Raw genomic sequence first — 21,007 nt, 5'->3', positions numbered from 1 at the left:
ACCAAGGGGGGCCAACCTGCATAGGAGGGAGGTGCTCCAGAACAGGTCACAGCTGTTCCATCAAGAGAAGGGGAAGAAAAAAAAAAAAAAAAAAAAAAGAGAGAGATAAATAACAGAAGGTTGGAGTTACGGCTTTTATCTCTCTTAATTTAGCCCTGATTTAGCCCAGAATTTTGGCTTCTCTCCTTTCTGCACAAACAGCAGGGAAGACTCTGGAGGTTTTATCAGAGTAAAACTGCCCAGCCTCTCAGACTGGGCTTTCTAGAACACAAGTTCCCAGAGGGGTCTCCAGTCTCTGTGTAATGACATTCTGGCACAGGTTACTGGCAAGAGGTTACCGGCACAGTAACCTCTGGTCTGTTCCTTTTCTTCCCCCCTGAACCCCCCCCTTTTTTTTTTAACAAGACAGACTATCACTCTGTTCCTCCTGTCCAGGTCACAGAGCAGATGTGGGTGGAATGGGAAGTACTGTAAAAGAAGCCTGTTTCTGAAAATGAAGGCAGGAGGCAGGGTAGGGAAACCAGAAATGGAGCTGGAAAGGGAACACGTATGAAAGGACTTCCAGCAGTGGAAGAGAAGAAGGAATTTCTCAAACTTTTGATAAACACTCAGCAGTAAGATAAAATAAGATAAAAATCATGATCTGGCCAATAATTTTAAAAGGGCAATGCTAATCTTTAAAGTGTAGGTGCATAGAGCAAGCCTGGTGTTTCTGCATGAATGTAGACTAAGGATTCATGTACAAGAGAAAGGAGGCTTATGCTTGGCTGTGTCTTTCTCCTGTTTGGTTCTGTTTTAACTTTTCTTGACATGTAAATGTAGCATCCCCTTATGAATGCTAACCCTTCCCATCCTGATATGATCATGGAGAACTCAACATTGAATTCAGGCTCCAGGTGCTCTTACAGGGCTTTGTGGTTGAAGTTCTCTTCATAATCTGTTCTCATAAAAACTGATTTTACCTTATGAAATTTCAGAAACCTTAGACCTTGGAAATGCAGACTGTTCCTTTGGTGTGCGTAGTACCAAGTGCTCAGGCACTGCCAAAGCTCACAACCTCCAGAAGAAAAGCTCCTTCATTGGATTCAGAGGAGTGGATTGCATGGCTCACACATACCTAGCACCACAACATAAAGTCTTCAGCACCTTGATGTCTCTTTTCACTCCATCTAGCCAATGGTATATGCTTGCTCAGCATTTAATGGTTGAGCTTCAACCAATCACTTCATTTTTGTAAGCTGGTGGGAAGGAACCATGAGAAACTTTCTACATTATTTTATTATTATAAAATAATCCTCTCTGGCCTTTCAGTCAGCCTGCACCAAAAAACAAACACAACAGACATGTATATATACATACATACATGATTATGTATATATACATACCACATTTCCTGTGTAACTGGAAAGCTGAACTAGTACATTCACTTTTGTCACCACACAGAGCATAAAGAATAGAGGCTACTTAGAAAATACCCAACTTATTTTGTGTCTGAGCTCTGCATCTTGAGGACCTTTTTTGCTCCTTCAATTACTCAAGAATAACAGTTCTAAAAATAAAAAAAAAATCTGAAATTAGGGACTTTGTGCCATTCTACTTCTCAATCACAAACACTACCTGCTAGTTCTTCCCTGCGCACCGCACCAGACCACTTCCTAGGAAACCAAGCTTCCCATTTCCTCAGCCTTGTGCAATACACAAGGCTCATGCAGTCTCTGTGATGGAAATACTCCATGGGAAGTCTCTTTGTCACTGCTCAAATCACTTCTGACTATTTAGGGAGTGCCTGTGGTCTAACAGCTATTTGTTCATTGAAGCAGCTATAGCCTCCGTGTAGGCAGACACATAATTACATTGAGCAGATCTCAAACTCCTCCTTCCGCATCCTGTGTGAATTGAAAGATGTCCCCACTGTTGCAGCTGCGGAAGTCACGAAGGGGGGAAAAAAAAAAAAAACTTTCAAAAAGCGAAATGAAGCTGCAGCCTCCACTTTTTCAGAAATCCAGTCACCCTAGCTGTAGGCATCCGATTTCCATTCTCAGTAACACCTTAGCCTCTGAAATGGGTGTTCAGCAAGTCAGACTCTCACAGAGATAAAACTCAACACTCACTGGGACAGTGACAGCACTGAGTAAGGAAACTTGGAAGACCTCAGTAAGACATCCTGTGGAACTGCTATTGTCCATAATAATGCAGTAGGTTAAATATTTAAATATAACTTACTTGTGGTGATTAGAAGCTCCTGTTGGTCTAAACCAAAAGACAGTTTGCCAAGTTCTAGCTTGGGCTAGAGCACACTGCGACTGCTGTCCACTTGCAGGAACAGCCTCACTGAGAACCCTGCATAATTACACAGAATAGAAATGGGAAACATAACAAAACAAAATATACTTTATTAAAATTAAGCATGTTAGCACCTCAGTGTAACCCGGAGAAGTAGAACAGTCCAGCAGTTAACCAGTCCAGCAGGCCAAATGGCTGAACATCCTGAAGTGCATTACAATGGTAAAAAAGTACCATGACTGTTACAACATGCACATTCTCAAGAAGCTAGGATGCACAAATGGTCTCTTTTGTAAGGAGAGACGTTGTGCTGCCTGTTGTCTTGACGGGAGCATAGATCTGCTGGACCAATTTATATGTTAAATCAGATGGCGTAGCTGATATTTGCTAATATCCCTACCAAAAAAAAAAAAAAAAAAAAAACACAACAACATAAACACCTTGCTGCATACTTGAATTGCAGGTACACCACAGAGCTGAAGTTAGAGCTACATATCAAATTGGAGAAAATAAATTAAAATGAAATAATGGGAAGTATTTAGTACACGAATAGATCTGTAGTATCCTCATGGTCAACCATCCAACTCAATACACACATTACTAAAGAAATGACCCATGCATCACATAGCAGGCTGTGACAACAAGTTCTTTTTAGCTGAACTGGCCAGTTGATCAATAGATAAACCTCCAGATATCAAATCCCAATGTGCCCTTTTGTTCAGTCATACAGACAGCAAGTAGACAGTTGTAAAGTTATGTTAGCCAGTGTTACAAAGATTACAATATTTTCAAACTAAAGATACTTTTTAACATTTAGAAAATACTTCTATAAAATTTAGTAAAATTGACATCCTGATCTACTGAGTGTAACACACACTGATTATAGGAAAAAGATCTTACACATCCAGAAGACATCTGGACATTCCTTCTAATGTAATTATGGACACACTGTGGTGAACTGCCTGTTTTAAACATATGTCACTATCTAAACTGTACCTCCTACGTATGTATCAAGACAGAGCCATGCAGGTGTGTCAGGTCTCCTCCTCCTCTAAAGTCCAGTGGAGCTATTTGTTCCACTGGCTAATCTGCATGTACATATTTAGACCAAACTAACAATCTTGCTACCCTCACCTCATCATCTTCCTAGCCAACTTTGGTTTACTGTTGCTGAAAGTGTGGGGACTAATGCTGGCTAGAAACAGAAACTACACAACCATTCCATGTAGACTTGTTAAAATACTCTTAAACCTTGGTTTAGAGCACACAAGCACATCTCAGTGAAGTCCTGCCTAAGGTACAGACTGTTAGTCATACCAACTAGTTTAGGATTTTTAGACAGCAAGGGTTTGCAACCACTGCAGATAACTTCTCTTATGACTGTTTCATCCCATAAATTTGCTTTCTCTTACGACGAAAGGCAAGGAGTTTAAATCCCAACCTCCGTTTCCTTGGAGGGAGTTTTTATGCCTATGAGAAACTCCAGCCATCAAATGCCACCAGATTCATTTTACCAGCTCACAATCCTTACAAGTGCTGCGCGCATCGAGACATCTGTAACAGATACGTATGTACTGCAGGGAAAGCAAGCACTACATAGTACAAGAGCACTCTTTAATTTGGGGCTTCTTTCACGCTAGAAATGGCAGTCTTTTATGGCATCAGTAATTTACTGAAGAAACACATTACCCTGAGAGGGTTTCTAAAGCTTTCCTCACGCCTCTGCTGAGGGAGGCCAAACAAAACGTTGTTGTTCGTTCCTATGAAGGGTACAGTGCCAACCATGTTTTCACCCACACCTTCTCCAGGGGGTAGTGTTGCTGCTACCTCACTTAACACAGTCAGTTTGATTGCTGAAAGCCAATACCCTAATGAACTGATGTCCACTTAGTGATGACACAGGTCCCATCTACGCTAAAACAAAACGAACATTTTCCACAGCTGCCAGCATAGAAAGGATGCTGATGGACCCAGCATAGAAAAGATACTGGCAGCTGCCGGCAGCATTAACCTTGTGACTACATAGGCTTCAAAACAGGGCCTGTCATCTCATTGGCAGCGGCGCCCCATCTACATTGGGGAATCCAACAGCACGGGCTCAACTGGCATTTGGGCAACTTCAGCAGCGGGGAGGTAGAGGGCTGGGGGGCTGTGGGGGCCAGGAGGCAGTGGGCCAAAGCCCTTTGCTTCTTCACACTGTCCTGGTTGCCTCCCCTGAGAGAGGGGGAGAAGCTTTATGGGCAGCCTCAGCTGCATCTGGCCCCGGGGGTTGCGCGCCCCACAGAGAGGCCAGGCCAGGTCTCCCCCACCCGTGAAGGGCTGGGCCCCCGGGGTGCTGGCCCTCAGAGGCCGTGGCGCTTGCGGGTGCCGGCGCTGGCGGCGTGCAGCAGCCGGTCCTTCTCGCGGATCTCCTCGCGGAGCTGGGCCTCGGCCAGGCGCAGGCGGCGGATGCTGCCCTTCATCTCCTTCATCTTCACCTCCAGCAGCGCAATGATATCGCGCTGCTCGTTGAGCTTCCGCAGCAGCTCCTCCGACGTGGTGCCCGACGACAGCGAGTACGAGTGGTCCGGGGGGCCTCCCTCCACCGGCCCCTCGTCCCCCGCCGCTGCCGGCAACCTCCCAGACGCGGGGCCAGGCCCGGAGGGCACCCCGGACCCGAGCTCCACCTGCACCGTCAGGTCGATGGGCTTCACGTCCTCGGCCGCGCCCCCTGCCGGGGCCTCGGCGGCGGCGGCGAGACCGGAGCCCTGCGCGGCAGCGGCGGCGGGGGCGACGGCGGCGGCGGGGCGGGGGCGACGGGCGGCCCGCGCTGCCTTGCGCTCGTTGACGCCGCGCAGGGGGAAGATGGTGGGCACCCGCACCAGGTAGGACTTGCGGCCGCCCTGGAAGTGCTCGCTGCAGACGCGGTGGCCCGTGGTGGGCTGGAAGGTGCTGAAGCAGCCGCTCACACCGGCGCGGGACACGTTCTTCAGCCAGAGGCGCCGCAGCTCCTCGTCCTTGGGGAAGGTGTAGAAGTGCAGCGCCTTGTCCCGGTGCGAGTTGTTGTAGCAGCCCGGCACGCAGCACGTGAAGCCCGGCATGACGGGGCGGCCTCCGGGGGCCCGCGGCGGCCCCGGCAGCAGCGAGAGCGGGCGTCGGGCCCCGCCGAACTACAGATCCCACAAGGCCAACCGCGGCCTTCGCCGCCCGCCACCGCCGCCCGCCGCGGCCGCACCGGAACTACGCGGGCCACAATGCACCGCGGCAACGGCCCGCCGCGCCGGAACTACCCGCCCCACACTGCGCCGCTCCCCGCCTACCGCTCCCAGCGCGCCGCGCGGCCGGCCGCGCCCTCCCGGCATGCACCGGGGCCGCCGGGCGGGGCGCCTGTCCTCGCCGGTCCCGTGAGGTGCCGCGCGCCGGAGATCTCGCGAGACTTCGGCTTGAACGGCGGCGGGAGCGCGCGCAGCCGTTGGGCTGGCGGGGAGTGCCGCGACCCTCGCGCCATGGCGGCCGCTGTCCCGCGGGCCCCGCGCAGGGCGAGCCGCGGCGCCCGGAGGACCTCTCGCTCCGCCGGCAAGGTACCGTGGAGGGGCGCCGTGCTGCCGCTGGGGAAGCGGGCGGGCCTCGCGGCGGCTGCGTTCGGCCGGTGCAGCGGCAGGAGCCCGTTGGCGCCCGGCCCCTGGGGCTGACCGTGCCGCTGGGGTTGCTGTCATCGGCCTGGCCGAGGGGCGCCGGGGTTGTCTTTGTCCGGCGTAAGGTGAAAACGAGCTCCTCAGAACAGGGCCCAGAGAACAAAATGAGTCTTCTTTGCACTTATTCATCTTGAAGCCTGTAAAATGTTCCTGATTCTCCCGAATTTCACAAAGTGGCAGGAATGCTGGGTTTGGAAGAGGTTTTGGAGATCATGTACTAGTCTAGCCCCCCTGCCCATGCAGGGTCAGCCGCAGCAGGCTGTCCAGGACACTGTCCAGGCAGCTTTTGGTTATCTCCAAGGACAGAGACTCCACAGCCTTTAGGGGCAGTCCTTTCCAGCCACACTTGTAATAAAGAAGATTTTTTTTTTTCTTTAGATTCAGCAGGAACTTCCCGTGTTTTGCTTTATGCCAGTTGTCTCTCATTCTATTGCTGAGTGTCACTGAGGCAAGTCTGGCCTAGTCATATTTACACGTTCCTTTCAGCTGTTTATACACACTGATAAAATTGCCCCAAACCTTCTATTTTTTTTTTCTCGGACTAAGCAATCTTAGCTCCCTCAACATTGCCTCATATAAGAGATGCTGCAGCCTATTTTAGTAGTCCTTTATACGTGACTGTCTCCCCACATGTGGAGACCTCTCCACTTCCCTCTATTAAACCTCATGAGATTTCCCCTCTGCCAGACAGGCTCCTGGTCACCCTGAATGGCAGCACAGCTTTCTGGTGCATCAGCTGCTCCTGCCAGTTTCGTATCACACCAACCTCACACGCTGCCCCGTCAGCTCGCTTGTTACCGAATGAGCTGAAGAAAGCTGAGGCCCAGTGTAGAGCCCTGTGGTAGGCTGCTTGCTGCTGCCCTCTGACTGTGCTTCGTTCCATGGATCACAGCCCTCTCAGTACAGCTGTTCAGTCAATTTTTCAGTCCACCACCCTGCTCATCTAGACCACACTTGATCAGCTTGCCTATGAGGGTGTTATGGCAGACTGTTGAAAGCCGTAGTGAAGTTGGAATAAGCAACATCAGCTGTTCCACATCCACCAAGCCAGTCATCTCACTGTAGATTGCTATCAGGGGCGTAAGCATGAATTCTGCTTGTTAATCCATGCTGACTGCTCCCACTTGACAATATGTTTTTTTGGGGCCTGGAAACAGTGTCCAGAATTGGTTGGTCCAACACCTTTCCAGGGAGTCAGGTGAGACTGCTCAGTCAGTAGTTCCCCGGTTTCTTTTTCACTAAACCTGTAGAATGCTCAGATCAGCTGTGTGACAGGACAGTTATAGCCTTGGGTATAATTCCTTTATTTCTCTTTTTTGATTTTTATTTAGGGCAGGGTTGTAAAACAGAAAGGGACACACACTGTGCTTGTGAATCTCAGGCTTTTGTCCATGTTTAGAGCTATTCATCAAAACCTGTCTTGTACTATAATAAATTGTATTCCATCCAAAATTGAACTGATAGCATTCTTACAAAGCAAATATACATGATTTTCTTTTGAGGACTTTGAAAAATGTTGTTTGTTAACTAGCTTAGCTTTCTGTTAGATGGTAGAAAATATTATTTTTTATCCAAAGATTGATTTTTAATTATGAAGATGACATTTTGAATAGCATGTCTTCAATTTCTTTCTTTAGACGGCATCTGAATTAAAAAAGGAAAATAATTTTGGTAGAAGCATCTTGCTGAAGCAAAGACCAGCTATTTTGCCTGATCTTGATAATGGCACTCCACGGTTTATGCTCAAAAAAATCATCCAGACCCGTAAGTAGAACATCTTTTTTTTTTTCTGGAAAATAGAGAGTGTAAGTACAATGCTTCAATAAACTTTAGAAGATTTGCATTTGTAGCTTGGTATTCTTAGCCTGTTGTACAGAGCAGAAATTCAGATAATTTTATGTCCAATTATATGAAAGAGGAGAGATGATTGCTGGGACAGTTGAATGAGGTCATGTGAGACAGCTCTTTCAAAGACCAGGTCTTCCACTGATGAAAACATATTCTTGAAACCTGTCTTCACTCAGTTGTTCTTATTCTGTGGAAAAAGCACCTCTACTGCATTATGTGGAATGCTGGCTGCTACTGTTTGCCTTTGTTAGGTGCCTTATATGTGCCAATTTTTATAGGAGCAGATCCCAACTTGTTTTCACCAGCTCTCTATTTTCATCCATTAATTGCAATCTAAGGAAATCAGTGTGTATTTGACACTTTGTTGCATTTTAACATTCCTGATAGATTGAATTGTGGAAATGAAATGTTTTGGTTTGTTGGCAGAACCAAAAGTTTCACCTCTAACACTTCAGATATCTAAACATGAAGAAACAGAAGAGTCTGGATTAGAACCACCCTCTAAGAGGATTTCCAACACGTAAGTATTCTTTTTATCTACCACGTGTAGATACAGTTCCTATGACATTGATGAGATAGCAAAACAGGACTGAGATACTTCTGTTGAAATGATCAAAACTGCATTCTGTTATGCAGGATTTTCAGAAACATCTCCCCAGGTTTAAAAGTATTTATTTTGTATGTTAAATTTTAAGGCATGCTAAGTTCTGTGCTTAGTCCCTTCTTCCATTTGCAGATTTTCAATATTTTTTTTTCCAGTGGAAGCGCTGGATACAATAGTTTAAGCTTCCTAATGGAAGCCTCCTTTCTTTATTTGTATGACAGAATCTAAAATAATAGTTTCTGGACTTCTCTAATGCTACAGGCTGAGGCTTCTGATTTGTCATGTTTCTTGCTTTTTTTGTGGAGTGGGTTGGAGATGAGGTGTGCCTGAGGCTCAGCTGCTTTTATTCACATTTAGCTTCTGTAAATAAGTTAATAGCCTGGACTGAAATGGAGCAGCTGAAATATGGCATCTTTCCTTCTGTTGACTTAGTTATGAGGTAGAGTTATTGCCCATAGTGATGATAGGTCTTAACTTGCTCCAGCCGATTTCATCAGAGCACTTATCTGCATTTTTGCTCACTGCAAAACAGAGTAGACTTTTAAATCATGCATTTTACTTTCTGTTTTGTCTTTAGATATAAACATTTTGCATTGACAATAAGCAATCGTAAACAGGTCATGCAAAATATTAAACTGACTTGTAGGTTTCTCCTTGTTTAATAAAGGAGAAAAGTCTGAGGGTTTTCAGTGTGGTAGCTTGTTTATTTATTTTAATTTAAATCATATTATTTCAACTCCTTCTGATTTTGCCTGTGTAGTTCCTAAAAGTCTTCTCATCAGCCTTTTAACCAAAGAGATCAGGCAGTTGGTTCTTTGGAGGTTTTTATACGTTAGCTCCTTTTTGAAGTTAAGAGAAAATCTGTCTATAGCCATTTAAAACAAGCAAACAAAACCTTTCTTCATAGCATTCCTTGACTTAGCATGAACTTTCCTGAACTTGCGAATGCACTGCTTTCACTATCTGTAATATGATATTCCAGAATAGATGCAAAGAACAAGCAATCTTTTTTTTTTCCCCTCAGTGTTCTACATTTGTTTTTCATTACAAGCTACTTAATTCTAATCCTTAAATTATGTTAATAACATATAATGAAATTCAGTTATACTTCTGACTGGTAGAAAATATATTCTTTTTTAAGGAAAAAAGATTCAAAACTTCAACACTTGACAGTTCTTGCTTTGTTGAAGGCACCTTTATTGCAGCAAAGGATACGGAATTGTCCATCTTCTAAATGAACAAATGTCATCATCTTGCTATGGGATGAACTCCTTGCTCTAGTCCTGGAGGACACAGAGTGGGGAAATGAGGAACTGGGCAGCAATTTACAGACTGAATTACGTTTCATATGAGATGGCCCTTGGGACTCCTTATTGAAGGGGAGAACACTCTGAAGTTTATTTTCTGTCCTTGATCCTGTGCTTGATTCTGCTATTCTCTGTGTATTTTGTGTGCCAGTGTGCTTTGTAATACTTTGTGTTGTTTCATGTTGATGGCTTTTTTCATTTACACAGTAATATTTGATAAATGTAGTGCAGTGTGCTGTTGTGAGAAAAGAGTTATGGAGCTTCTTGAAAGTCTAAAAATTCAATACAGGCTGAAGTGTCACAGGCCTGTTGTTTCAAATATACACTCGGGTTTCCATTCTGACATGTTCCTGCATTTACTGAGCAAATTACTGCCTGATTCTGTATTTCTCCTGCAAGGATAGTAATTTCCATTTGCTTTTCAGCAATATTACAGGAATCTTTTTGTGGTATCTAGAGTGATAATTTTGTCCTTTGCTAAAAGCTTGGTTTATTCTGGCAGGGTGGAAATGCAGCTACCGGACTTTGTACCTGAGAATACATCTGTGACTACGTTCCGTATAACAAAGAAGAAAAAAAAGTTCAGCATTTCTGAATTTGAGAGAGCAGCAGACAAGCGACTTCCTAAGAATCAAAGTAAGACCAGAGTCAAGGCTTATTTTGCTCAGCAATGCATTTGTTGTTAATCGATTCTTTTTATCTGCCACAGTTTAGTTCTTGGTAATGTCTCAGCTGGGCTAAAGAACCTTGTGCAAGGAGGACAGCAGAGAACATAAAAGCCTCTCCCATCATTTGAGCCAGGCTACAGGCTCTACCCTGATTGTATGTGACTTCTGGAGTATTTTTCCACCTTGATGATCCTGAGTTTAAGTTTCCCCAAATGGAATAGAAACAGCAGTCCCAGTATTACATTCAGTTCCAGAAACTTGAAGATAGAACAATTTGCATACATTTTGTTACATTTATTAATTGAGGAAAAAGAGCCTTGTAATTTTTAGAAAAATAATACATTGTAATATTTTTAAAAAGAATAACATTTCTTTAGTAGAGAGTTAATGAAAGACTGTTGCGATGAGGCTCTAGCATCTTGCTAATAACATGGTGAGATTAATGCTATTGAGCATGAGAACATTTTCTTCATTAAATTGCCTTTGAAATAACTATTTTATTTTCCTCACAGAAATTGTTCTAGAATTCTAACAAACAGTTCTGGAATGCAAACTAAATATCATGAAGTGGACCTGTCAGCTAATTCTGTTCTCGCCAAAATGTAACTTTTGAGGATTGTTGCATAACTCATTGTAAAAAAATAGAAATTTGGTTGGATTATTTCTGTAGATCGTTGTGTAGGGAGTAATTTATTGGCTAATGTGTTGCTAACTTTTTTTTTAGCTCAGTCATCATCGGACAGCACTTCACTGGCCAGGTGAGTTTAACTCAAAACGTCTTCACTTCTGGCTGTTTTAACTTGTCTGCTTTGGTGTCTGCTTTGGTTCATCATCTCTGTAATTGAGAAGAACAATACAGATGATCGGGTTCATGACAGACATCTATGTTACAGTAAGATCATCTTACTCTTTGGTGATGGAACTTGAAGGTGTTATATGACATACCTTGTGATTTTCATAAATTGTTCCTGTGAGAGTCTCCTGGCAGAGTTTTTAATGAGTTTTGATTGATGCTTTTTTACTCTTTGCATTGCATGTCTAGATTGGTCCGGCTTGTATTGCTACTATCGCTCCTCTCTGTTTGAAAAGATGTCACCTTCCCTCATTTTGTTTCTTTTTTCTTCCTGTTTTCATCGTCCCAACAATAAATCGGTGCATAACATAATTTAAAATATTATCTTTACGTGCTAGTTGACTCATCAGATCACTCAAATCAGTGCACTGATTAGTCCAGCTTTTGTGGACTTAAAATGCTTTTTAACAAGTGAAGTACTTCCTTCCCTATGTTGTCCTTGAATTTTGCTAGTGATCCTGGCCTTGGTTATCAAATTTTACCTCTTTTTTCACCTCAGACTTTGCTTGTGGTTCTGTGCAGGCTGATTTATAAGGCTGCATAATGTTCTTTCTATCTTTTAATCCTCCTGAATACCCTTTTTGACTGGGCTACCAATTGAGAGGGACAAGAGATGGCTGAGCATAGCTAGTCCCAGTTCATTGCATGTTGTCCCCATCCTAAAGATGTTATAGTCTTTTGACAGCTCTAATTTGCTGTGAATACTGAGGATATGTCCATACTAAGCATTTTCTTAAGACTTGCTCTTAAGGCCTTCTCCTCCTCTACCCCCATCTAGAGGACATCCTCTTTATTATACTCTCTACTAAAGATCTGCTTTCTTTCTTTCATTATTTCAGCCTTTAAGATTACTGAGCCTTTTGTCAAATATACTTTTGCTGCCCTTTTCGGATAGGAGAATGTAAAAATAATTTGATTCCCCATTTATGTGACACATGTCCTGATGTTGGGTGACATAACAAAGTTAAAAGAATTGTTTAAAATAAACTGTCCCATAAGCTTCATCAAGTGATTGTTGAAAATTTCGGTTAGCTAGGGCTTGTATACTCTTAATGGCACCATGTGCAGCCTGAGAATAAAAGGGGAGATTTATTTTGGAGATCTATGTCTTCCATCCTCCTCTCCTATTTTTTTACAGGTCTCTTCGCATGTCTCTTGGCTCCTTGATCCCACCAGACACTGTGGAAAAGAGAGGCTTACTCCGGAGGCCAAAAAAACGCAAAGCTATTGATGTGGAGGCTTTTGAAGGTGGAGTGGAACAGAACATGCTGCAGAGAAAAGGTTTCTCTTATGTTGTTACTTATGACTTGGGAGGGAGAGTCTTACAAAAGATCATGTCTTAGAAGCAGTTGCTGAAATGTGGTTTGTATTTTAGGATTTAGGGTTTATCAACATGTTCATAAAAATCTAATATAATTTGAGAGACAAAATTAGAAATGAGGCTTTACATTTGTACTTGCTTTAACATGTTAATGTGCATTAACGTGTACTCTATCCATCTTGGTAATTTGCAGATAAGCATTGTATTCCATTTGGGATTATGATCCTAAATATGGATACTGGGGAAAGAGTTTGGTGAAAAAGTTAGGGGCTGTTACAGAGGATCACTGTTTGGTCTGCAGAGGAGGAATTAAATATGAATAAATAACTTAGATTTCACATTATGGAAATGCTGGTAATAATTGTTTACCTGTGGCTTTTAGCAGTTTTCATGTTGAATTTATTTTAAAACCTGAACAGCCCAGAACAACCTTGTGGACTCTTCAACATCATCCATGATTAGAAAAACCATGCTGACAAACGACACAGAAATTATGATGAGTAACACAGAGCTCTTTGTCCACGCTGGTGAAGAAAACCAACACAGACCTTCTGCTGTTGAACAGCTACCAGATTCAAAAATTTCAGCACAAAGCAGTAAGACTATTGATGCAGTTCCTGAGGAAGTGAAGCTAGTGGGCCTGGAATCCAGTGTGGCTACAGATGAGGGAAGGGCCCAACGATATTCTGAGAAAAATCTAATACTTGATTATGATCGTGTTGGCAGAATGTTCCCTGTGTCCCCCAAAACATCTGTGAGCCAGGGAGATCATAATCAAGGTCATTCCCACCAGAGTGACCTCGTGGAGCCATTTTCTGTACCAGAGGAAATGGTGGCTGGAAGTGAGTACCGTGGGTTAGGACTTATGGGCAGAAGATAGAAACTGCAATTGGTCACACACTGTGTAGGAGCTGTAGACAGAGTTAAAAGGAGCCTAAGGAGGTTACTAGTCCAGACTGTTATCCTGTTTACATTTCATATATGTCATGCCTACTCGCTTGGCTGTCTTTGGCACCTTAAAAATACTTTTGATAGAGGTAGGCACCTCCCTGGTCAGACTGTTCCAATGCTTTGTAATTCCCATCATTTTCCAATTTCCCTTTGACGTTCGATGTATCTCCTTTGTGTTCATTTGCCTATAACACCTCGTGCTGGCTATGTACATGACAACATGTTTCTAATTCTGTATAAACTGGGCACCAAGGCATGTCTATAACCCTAGCATTTTTTACTCAGTGACATGTCAACTTTCCAGGACAAGGTCTGGCTTAGTGAGTAGCTTTGTGCAGTTCTTTGGGGAAGAAATGCAGTATTTTGGTTGAAGTACAGACAGCTGATAATGCAGTATTAATGTCTCCCTTCCAAAATTGTTTATTTGGAACAACTGAAGATGTGCTTGGTCCTCTACACCTGTGAGTTGGAGCAGGGAGGGAGAATCTAAGCACAGAATCTAAATATTACTACATATAAAGAAAAAAAAATTGATCTTCCACACAATCATCCAAAGTGAGAACAGACATATAAATGTTAAATTTTGAAGAGCTCTGACTAGCAATAAGTAAATGTCTTTCCTTCCCAGAAAGTTGACATGAACATTACATAGATGGTTCTAGAGCAACTGGAAGGAGAAGTTGTATATTTTTTTAGGCATAATTTTTTGGAAGGGGACTGGATGTACTGGATGTATTACTGAGTTTACTTTTGATTAAGTTTCAAAGGTTGTTGAATTGTGTGCTGGTAGCTGGTGAGGCTTTTGGAGGTAAGATTGATAGTATTTCCTGTTTTAGCTCCAGGAGAACATGCAAATGCTGAATATTCACAACAGCTGGAGAAGAAGGGGACAAAAAAAAGAGAATCACAGACAAGTAAGGAAGATGGAGCTGAGATGGAAATGATCGCTTCAGAAGAAGCAGAAGGGAGCGTTGAACACCTAGACTCTCCCAAAGCTGGTGAGAACAAGCTGCATTATTGAAATTAAGAGTTGGGAGAGAGCTTTATTAACTCTGCATTCTGGGGCTTGTGTATTTGAGTCACCTGCTATGGTGATGTGTTTTTTTTTTTTTTTTTCTGTTTTGGAAATCTAGATCCTCAGATTGCCAGAAGTTTTGGAACTGGAAGTCTGAACAGGCATTCTCATGCTTTTTCCTCTCAATATTTTGAAAAATCTGGGACAAAATCATTTAAAAAAACTGCTGAACAAGCAGGCATGCTAGAAGACAGGGCTGTCACAGGAGAAATAGTGGATACGGAAGAAGTGACAACTGATGATGAAGCTGAAATGGAAGAGCATGAGAGTCAAGGTGAGAAAACTTTTGCTGTGGTAGCAAAAGGGCTGCCCTCTTTTGGACACACTCTAGCACCTCAATGTCCTTCTTGTAGTGAGGGGCCCAAAACTAACCACAGTGTTTGAGGGGTGGCCTCACCAGCGCCGAGCACAGGGGGACGATCCCTTCTCTGCTTCTGCTGACTACACCATTCCTGATAACAGCCAGGAGGCTGCTGGCCTTCTTGGCCACCTGGGCTCACTGCTGGCTCATGTTCGCCTGTTGACCAGCAGCCCCAGATTCTTTTAAGCTGCGCAGGCTCCCCAGCCGCTCTGCCCCAGGCCTGTAGCGCTGTATGGGGTTGTGAGCAAAGTGTATGACCCGGCACTTGGCCTTGTCGAACCTCATACGATTGGTGTCAGCCCATCGATCCAGCCTGCCCAGACCCCTCTGTAGAGCTTTCCTCTCCTCAGGCAGATCAACGCTTCCTCCCAGCTTGGTGTCGTCTGCAGATTTGCTGAGGGTGCACTCAATCCCCTCACCCAGATCGTTGCTAAAGATGTTAGAGAGAGGTGGCCCCAGCACTTGCCCCTCGGGAATACCACTCGTGACGAGTGGCCAGCTGGATTTAACTCCATTCACCACCACTCTCTGGGCTCAGCCATTCAACCAGTTATTCACCCAGCAAAGAATACCCCTGTCTAAGCCATGAGCTGCTGGCTTCTCCAGGAGAAGGCAGTGGGAGACTGTGTCAAAGGCCTTGCTGTGGTCCAAGGAGACCATGCCCACAGCCTTTCCTTCATCCACTAAGTGGGTCACCTGGTCATAGAAGGAGATCAGGTCGGTTGGGCAGGACCTGCCTTTCATGAGCCCTTGCTGGCCGGGCCTGATCCCCTGGATGTCTTGCACATACTGTGTGATCGCCCTCGAGATGATCTGCTCCATAACTTTCCCTGATACTGAGGTCAGGCTGGAAGGCCTGTAGTTCCCTGCATCCTCTATCCAACCTTTCATATCGATGGGCGTCACACTGGCAAGTCTCCAGCTGTTTGGGAGATCTCCACAGTGCTGACAAGGTGGAACAGCAGGAGTAGTATCTTATTTTATTGGAAAAGGGCAGGAAGGAGAGCAGGAAGGAAGAAAAGATGAGGAGGAATGCACCCTAATCATAAAATGTGCTTTAGAAACCTCTGAGCATAACTCACCTCTTCCCCTACATCCCATTTCCTGTTCCTGGAATGCGTTGATATACTTGGTCAAAAGAGGCTAACACTAACAGTTCCCTCTGGAAACTGAGGTTGCAGCTTCTTGGAAGCCTAAGGTGATATGTGTATCAGGAATTCTGAAAATAAAATTGACTTCTTCAAGTTGTTGATCCTTTCCCTCCTTAGATATTTCTATGAGGACACCTGCATTCATCCATGCTCCAGCTTACGAGCCACTTTACTTGCCATCAAGTCCACCTCCTGCTGAATCTGCTGTCCCCAAGTGAGTATAAGCAGCTAGCAGCAGTAGCTTGATACAAGTGTGTCTGGAGAGGTGTAATTACCAGGTAGGGAGCTGAGAGACATTCTGATGACATTCTGATGTCTAATGCAGGGAGCCCAGCTCTGTCAGTTGTTTTGTACTTCAACAGCTAGCGAGCAAGGGGTCCTGACTTCTGGCTTTAGCAGCTGAATAAAAATCACTATCAAGTGAATTTCAGTCTTTCAGAGCAAATCTGAGGCTTCATGCCTTTCCAGTGAATCATTTAATCTTGTGCTGAAGGCCAAGATTTTTTCCTAAATTGATGAGATGGCCTGGAGCCATAAACTCGAATATGGCATTGAGAGACCCTTGCAGGGTAGGGTTAGAGCTTCTCTGATCACATAAATTGGCATAACTTGTTTTGACCTGGGAAGCCTAAAATGGTAAGCAATTGCCTCTGAGTGTAAGATGAAGTTACTTAGTGGCAGAAAGTGAATTCCTTTGCATGACTACAAGTTAATTTCAAGCTTGTCACTTATCTAGAAGTTTGATGAAGCCATATGCTTCACCAAACCCTGTAACAGCGGGTTCCAGGGAACAGAACAGAAGAATCTTGTTTTTAAAATTTTTTTTCTTCAATCAATAAAGAATCAGTCTGAATTCTTGTACCATATACTGTTGTGAACAAAGATGGATGATGCTTACAGAGGTGCTGGATGATTGTTTTAATCCAAAATGACAGAACATACTTCTACCATAGAAGAAGGAGCCTTTCATGATACTTTGCTGAAGTAGAATTACGCTATAACTGAGTAAATGTTGATTTGCTTTGGGATTTTGCACTGAGTTGTGATTTTTTGAGCTTTTTTTTTGCATAGGTAATGTATGAATGCTAATTCTTCTGTAGGGAACGCTAGTCTTCATTGGTAAAAGAAGATGTATTTGGATGCACATTCTTTATAGAAATTTGTGAATGTTGATAGACTCCGACTTTCAAGCTAATACAATTCAGGCTTTCAAGCAGTAATGAGAAAACAGATGTTCATAATAATAGGTTAGATTACAGGAAGAGGTTGGACAAGAAGTATTTGGTTTGTTTGTACTATGTGTAACTTATGCTGGCTCTGAGTTGGCCTGCTTGTTTTCTGAGAGGACATTATTTAGGTCAAAAGCCTGAGGAATATTCTGAATTACCAAGTGGAGCAATACATATATGAGAGTGGTGGTGATTTCACTGTGCTACAAAATAATCTCTTTCTACTCATAGTAGTCTACCGTGATTAACTATACCAGAGTAGCACAAGAATACTTTTCATTTAAAAACACCAAAATTTCGACAGTCACTAAACTTCAATTTTACCCCATTTTTGTGAAGCAAACGCTCATGAATAATCATTTTTAAGTGGGTAAACTGAAACACAGAAACAGTAACCAAAATAACTTAAATCACGACAGGCTTTTGTCTCATCACTACATCTGCTTCATCTCTGGGGCTGATCTCTCTGCTTTGCCTCTGAGGTTCTGCCAGAAAAATATGTAGAGAGGCTTGAGAATGAATCAAATGATATGTGCATGCCATGTGTGGGTTTTGTGTGTGCTAGCCTGCAATTCCATGTCTATTTTCTGATTTCGCACTTGTCTACTGAGTGGAAATTGGGATATCCTTTCTGCTTTTTGCTTTAGGATTATTCCCCTGCAGCCATTGTGGGCTAAGCCGGTTCCCAAGAGTTCAGGAGTATCGCAGAGGAAAAAGCGTGAGCCTGAACTAGCAAGCAGTTTGATAAAGCAGATATTTAGCCATTATGTGAAAATGCCGGTGACCAGAGATGCATTCAGGATTGTTCAAAAATGGTGAGCAAATGTTCCTCCTTCCCCTTTTCTCAACATTTTTTTTTCTTTCTTTCTTTCTTGAAACAAGTGAACCTCTTCGCACGTGTGCTGACAAGCCTCTCTCAGCCGTTCCCTACTTCAGCTGGAGAGAAAGCAGGAGGAAAGCCCATTAGAAAAGGGACAGGAATTGCTGGGTGCCCGTAGTCACTCTCTGGGTGTTGGTGACCATCATTGTCTTGCAGAAGCTTCTGTTTTTTGTCCAAACTGGTAGAAATGGCACCACTTACTATTCTAACTTGCTGAGGTCATTAGCACTCTCAGTGAGCAGGATGCCACTGGAAAATGGTGTGTGTGTCAGGCTGAATGGGGTGAAGTTGTTGAGCTGAGCTGTGTTATGACTAAATCCAGGTTTTCTCAGGTTTTTGAATCAGTAGACAATGTTATTTTCCTAGGAAAATCCATGGGTTGGTTGAATGGTTTAACCATAGTAGCTAATAGTATACTCTTCAATCTTCATTTGTGACTTGTGTTAACCCCTGTTCTGTTTGCATGTTTGCGAAATCTGCAAACAGGGTTTGATTTTTGAATGTACCCCTCTTACAGATCTATGGCATATTCAGCATGTCTGGGAGTCTAAGGAACCCAGGCTGAGAAGCCATCCTTGGTCTGGGGTGCTCCTCCTTTTCTGTTGTCCCAGGCAGGCCATGTTGTGCTGCGATCAGTTGTAGTGCAGCACAGCCTGGGCAAATGGGAATAGCCTGTTTTCACATACTCCACAGCCTCATTTTATCTTCTTCTTCCATTCTCCTTCAGCTCTGAGCGATACTTTAAGCAGCTGAGCAGTGATCTGGAAGTTTACAGCCAGCATGCAGGGAGGAATACAGTGGAGGTGGCTGACCTGGAAGTCCTCATGAGAAGGTAAGGGAAGCCTACTAGGGACTCGTCCTAGCATAGGAAGATGTACTGATATCCCAGTAAGACAGATTGTCAGTGTGCACTGGCCGTATTTCCACAGTAAACTGGGATATCTTGTGACTTTGCATAGCATAGCTTGGACCTTGTCCCAGAATGGGCATTCCTGGACTTGAGGTTTTATGCTCTAAGATAAAAGGTAGTGGAGGGGCAAGAGGAGGCTATGGAGGGAATGAGTGTACAGGAAGAGCTTGGGAAAGAGGTAGGAGGAGGATGTGTGCAAGGATGGAGTATTTATGGCTGGGAAATAGTGGTGTAGGTAGACAAAGCAGGAGAGCAATTGTAGGTGTGGGTACGGACTGCACAGTTTGCCTCCCTGGGGGACCTCTTCACTAGGAGCAGTTGCAACTGAAACAGTTTCAGCATTTGCTGTATGCTCTGATGAATTACTCCTGAAAAAGACCCCAGTCGTCTGCTTCTGCAAAATCTAGTACTTAAGGCTCAAAGTTTCCTGTAGAGCAGGGAAGACTGAGAGGCCAGGTCCAGCTTCTGATAACAACTGTGTCCCCCTTCCTGCTGCCACTCCGAGACCCCCATGGAGGCAGAGCAGCCTGCACTGTCCCCAGAGTCTCCTCAGTGCTCCTTCCCCTCGCTGTCTCGTGGCTGGCTTTACTTCATCCTGTGACTAAATACAAGGGATTTGTTCTTTGTTTAGGAAGTCCTCCGTAAACTGATGTGGGGCCAGAGAGACTTCTCACCCTTCATCTAAAGTCATCTAAGTTGTTATGTCTGCTGTCTTCTGGAAGAGTTTCTAATGCAACATTAAAGAAATTTGAGGGATTTTGGAGGGCATATCTGATTCAAGACTGGTTTTGCGTGGGCCTGTGTAGATGGAGCTATTGCCACTGCCTAAAAGATTAATCTGTTGCTGTCCTCACACTTTGATTTTCCTATCTGAGTGTGTTGGAATTAGCATGAACAGGCTGAGAGGTATGATGGGCTAATTGGCCAGGTTTGGGGATTCTGTACCTCTGTTATTTTACTTTTTCTCTGGATATCTTTATGCCTTATCACTGCCTTATCCAGAGATCAGGAATTATTACTTGTTCATGAACAAGAACAGTATTTAATTTCCTTCCATAAGGAAAAGATGGAACAATACAGCCTTTTTTTTTTTTCCCTTCTGTAATACTGGGAGATTGATTTTTTTTCAGGTCAATCCTATCACAGACAGGAGCAACATTCAGATACTCACCGCAAAAATGTCACAGCAAACAAATTTAGAGAGTCTTTAATATAACATTAAGTTTGAGTGAAAACATGCTTTACTAATGATTTTCTGTTTCTTTTCTGATTTCCTCTTTTTTGCACAAAGACAAGGGCTGGTGACGGACAAGATGCCATTACATGTGCTGATAGAGCGTCATCTTCCTCTGGAATACAGGAAACTGCTGATTCCAGTTGCTATAAGTGGCAATAAAATAATTCCATGCAAATGAACATTGTGGCAGTGATGACTCCCATGGATGGAAACATTGCCTGCTCATGGAAACGAGCTTTACATTTCTCGGTATAACTGGTCAGTATGATGGTTTTCCATAGATTACTAGTGGGACAATAAGGAACTACTAGAGATTCTCATGAATTGATTCAAATTCTGCTCTAACCATCATGACAGCCTCCTGGATCTCACTGTTACTGTACATAATTTGATTATCATTTATTTTTGCGTATGTTACTTATGAGTACTTGGACAGTTTAATAAAATTTGCTATGTATTCTGCATGATAAAAACGCTGTTTACACCAGTGAGCTGAAAGATTACTGTGTGTCTGTGTCTTGCATTGCTCAAAATGTTCCTAACAGATGTTTACCTGTGTTGATGCTGTTCATACTAACCAGATACTTCAAAGGAGAAAGGTTGTATACTGTCTTGTGAATGGAACATGATCCTCTTATTATAGCTTATATATTTA

General features: G+C 43.6%; 2 protein-coding genes and 1 pseudogene across 2 annotated transcripts; 2 read left to right on the top strand and 1 right to left on the bottom strand.

Moving 5' to 3' along the window:
- Nucleotides 1–4,428: 4,428 nt before the first annotated feature.
- Nucleotides 4,429–5,363, bottom strand: THAP11 (THAP domain containing 11). Its single transcript, XM_088529046.1, has one exon. The coding sequence runs from the start codon at nucleotides 5,361–5,363 to the stop codon at nucleotides 4,626–4,628; it is 738 nt and encodes a 245-aa protein (XP_088385172.1). The 3' UTR covers nucleotides 4,429–4,625.
- CENPT (centromere protein T) lies at nucleotides 5,362–20,750 on the top strand. The gene is given in 16 exon segments (XM_088529047.1): nucleotides 5,362–5,458; nucleotides 5,461–5,535; nucleotides 5,538–5,721; nucleotides 6,201–6,246; nucleotides 7,595–7,721; nucleotides 8,232–8,325; nucleotides 10,219–10,352; nucleotides 11,109–11,142; nucleotides 12,376–12,518; nucleotides 12,978–13,400; nucleotides 14,346–14,507; nucleotides 14,643–14,858; nucleotides 16,214–16,310; nucleotides 17,973–18,140; nucleotides 18,933–19,037; nucleotides 20,407–20,750. Coding segments are annotated over 16 exon segments (2,229 nt in total). The 3' UTR covers nucleotides 20,531–20,750.
- On the top strand, nucleotides 15,178–15,894 carry LOC148593917 (uncharacterized; annotated as a pseudogene).
- Nucleotides 20,751–21,007: the final 257 nt, after the last annotated feature.

The sequence above is a fragment of the Tinamus guttatus genome, unplaced genomic scaffold (genome assembly GCF_059628265.1).
Source record: "Tinamus guttatus ecotype Peru unplaced genomic scaffold, ASM5962826v1 Tinamus_guttatus_pri_ptg000323l, whole genome shotgun sequence".
Classification (NCBI taxonomy): Eukaryota; Metazoa; Chordata; class Aves; order Tinamiformes; family Tinamidae; genus Tinamus; species Tinamus guttatus.
The sequence above is the reverse complement of the archived record's forward strand: the minus strand, read 5'-3'. Positions and strand labels throughout refer to the sequence as shown.

What these genes read in the sequence shown, in the direction of transcription:
- THAP11 (XM_088529046.1), bottom strand. Translation starts at nt 5,363, where the DNA reads ATGCCGGGCTTCACGTGCTGCGTGCCGGGCTGCTACAACAACTCGCAC.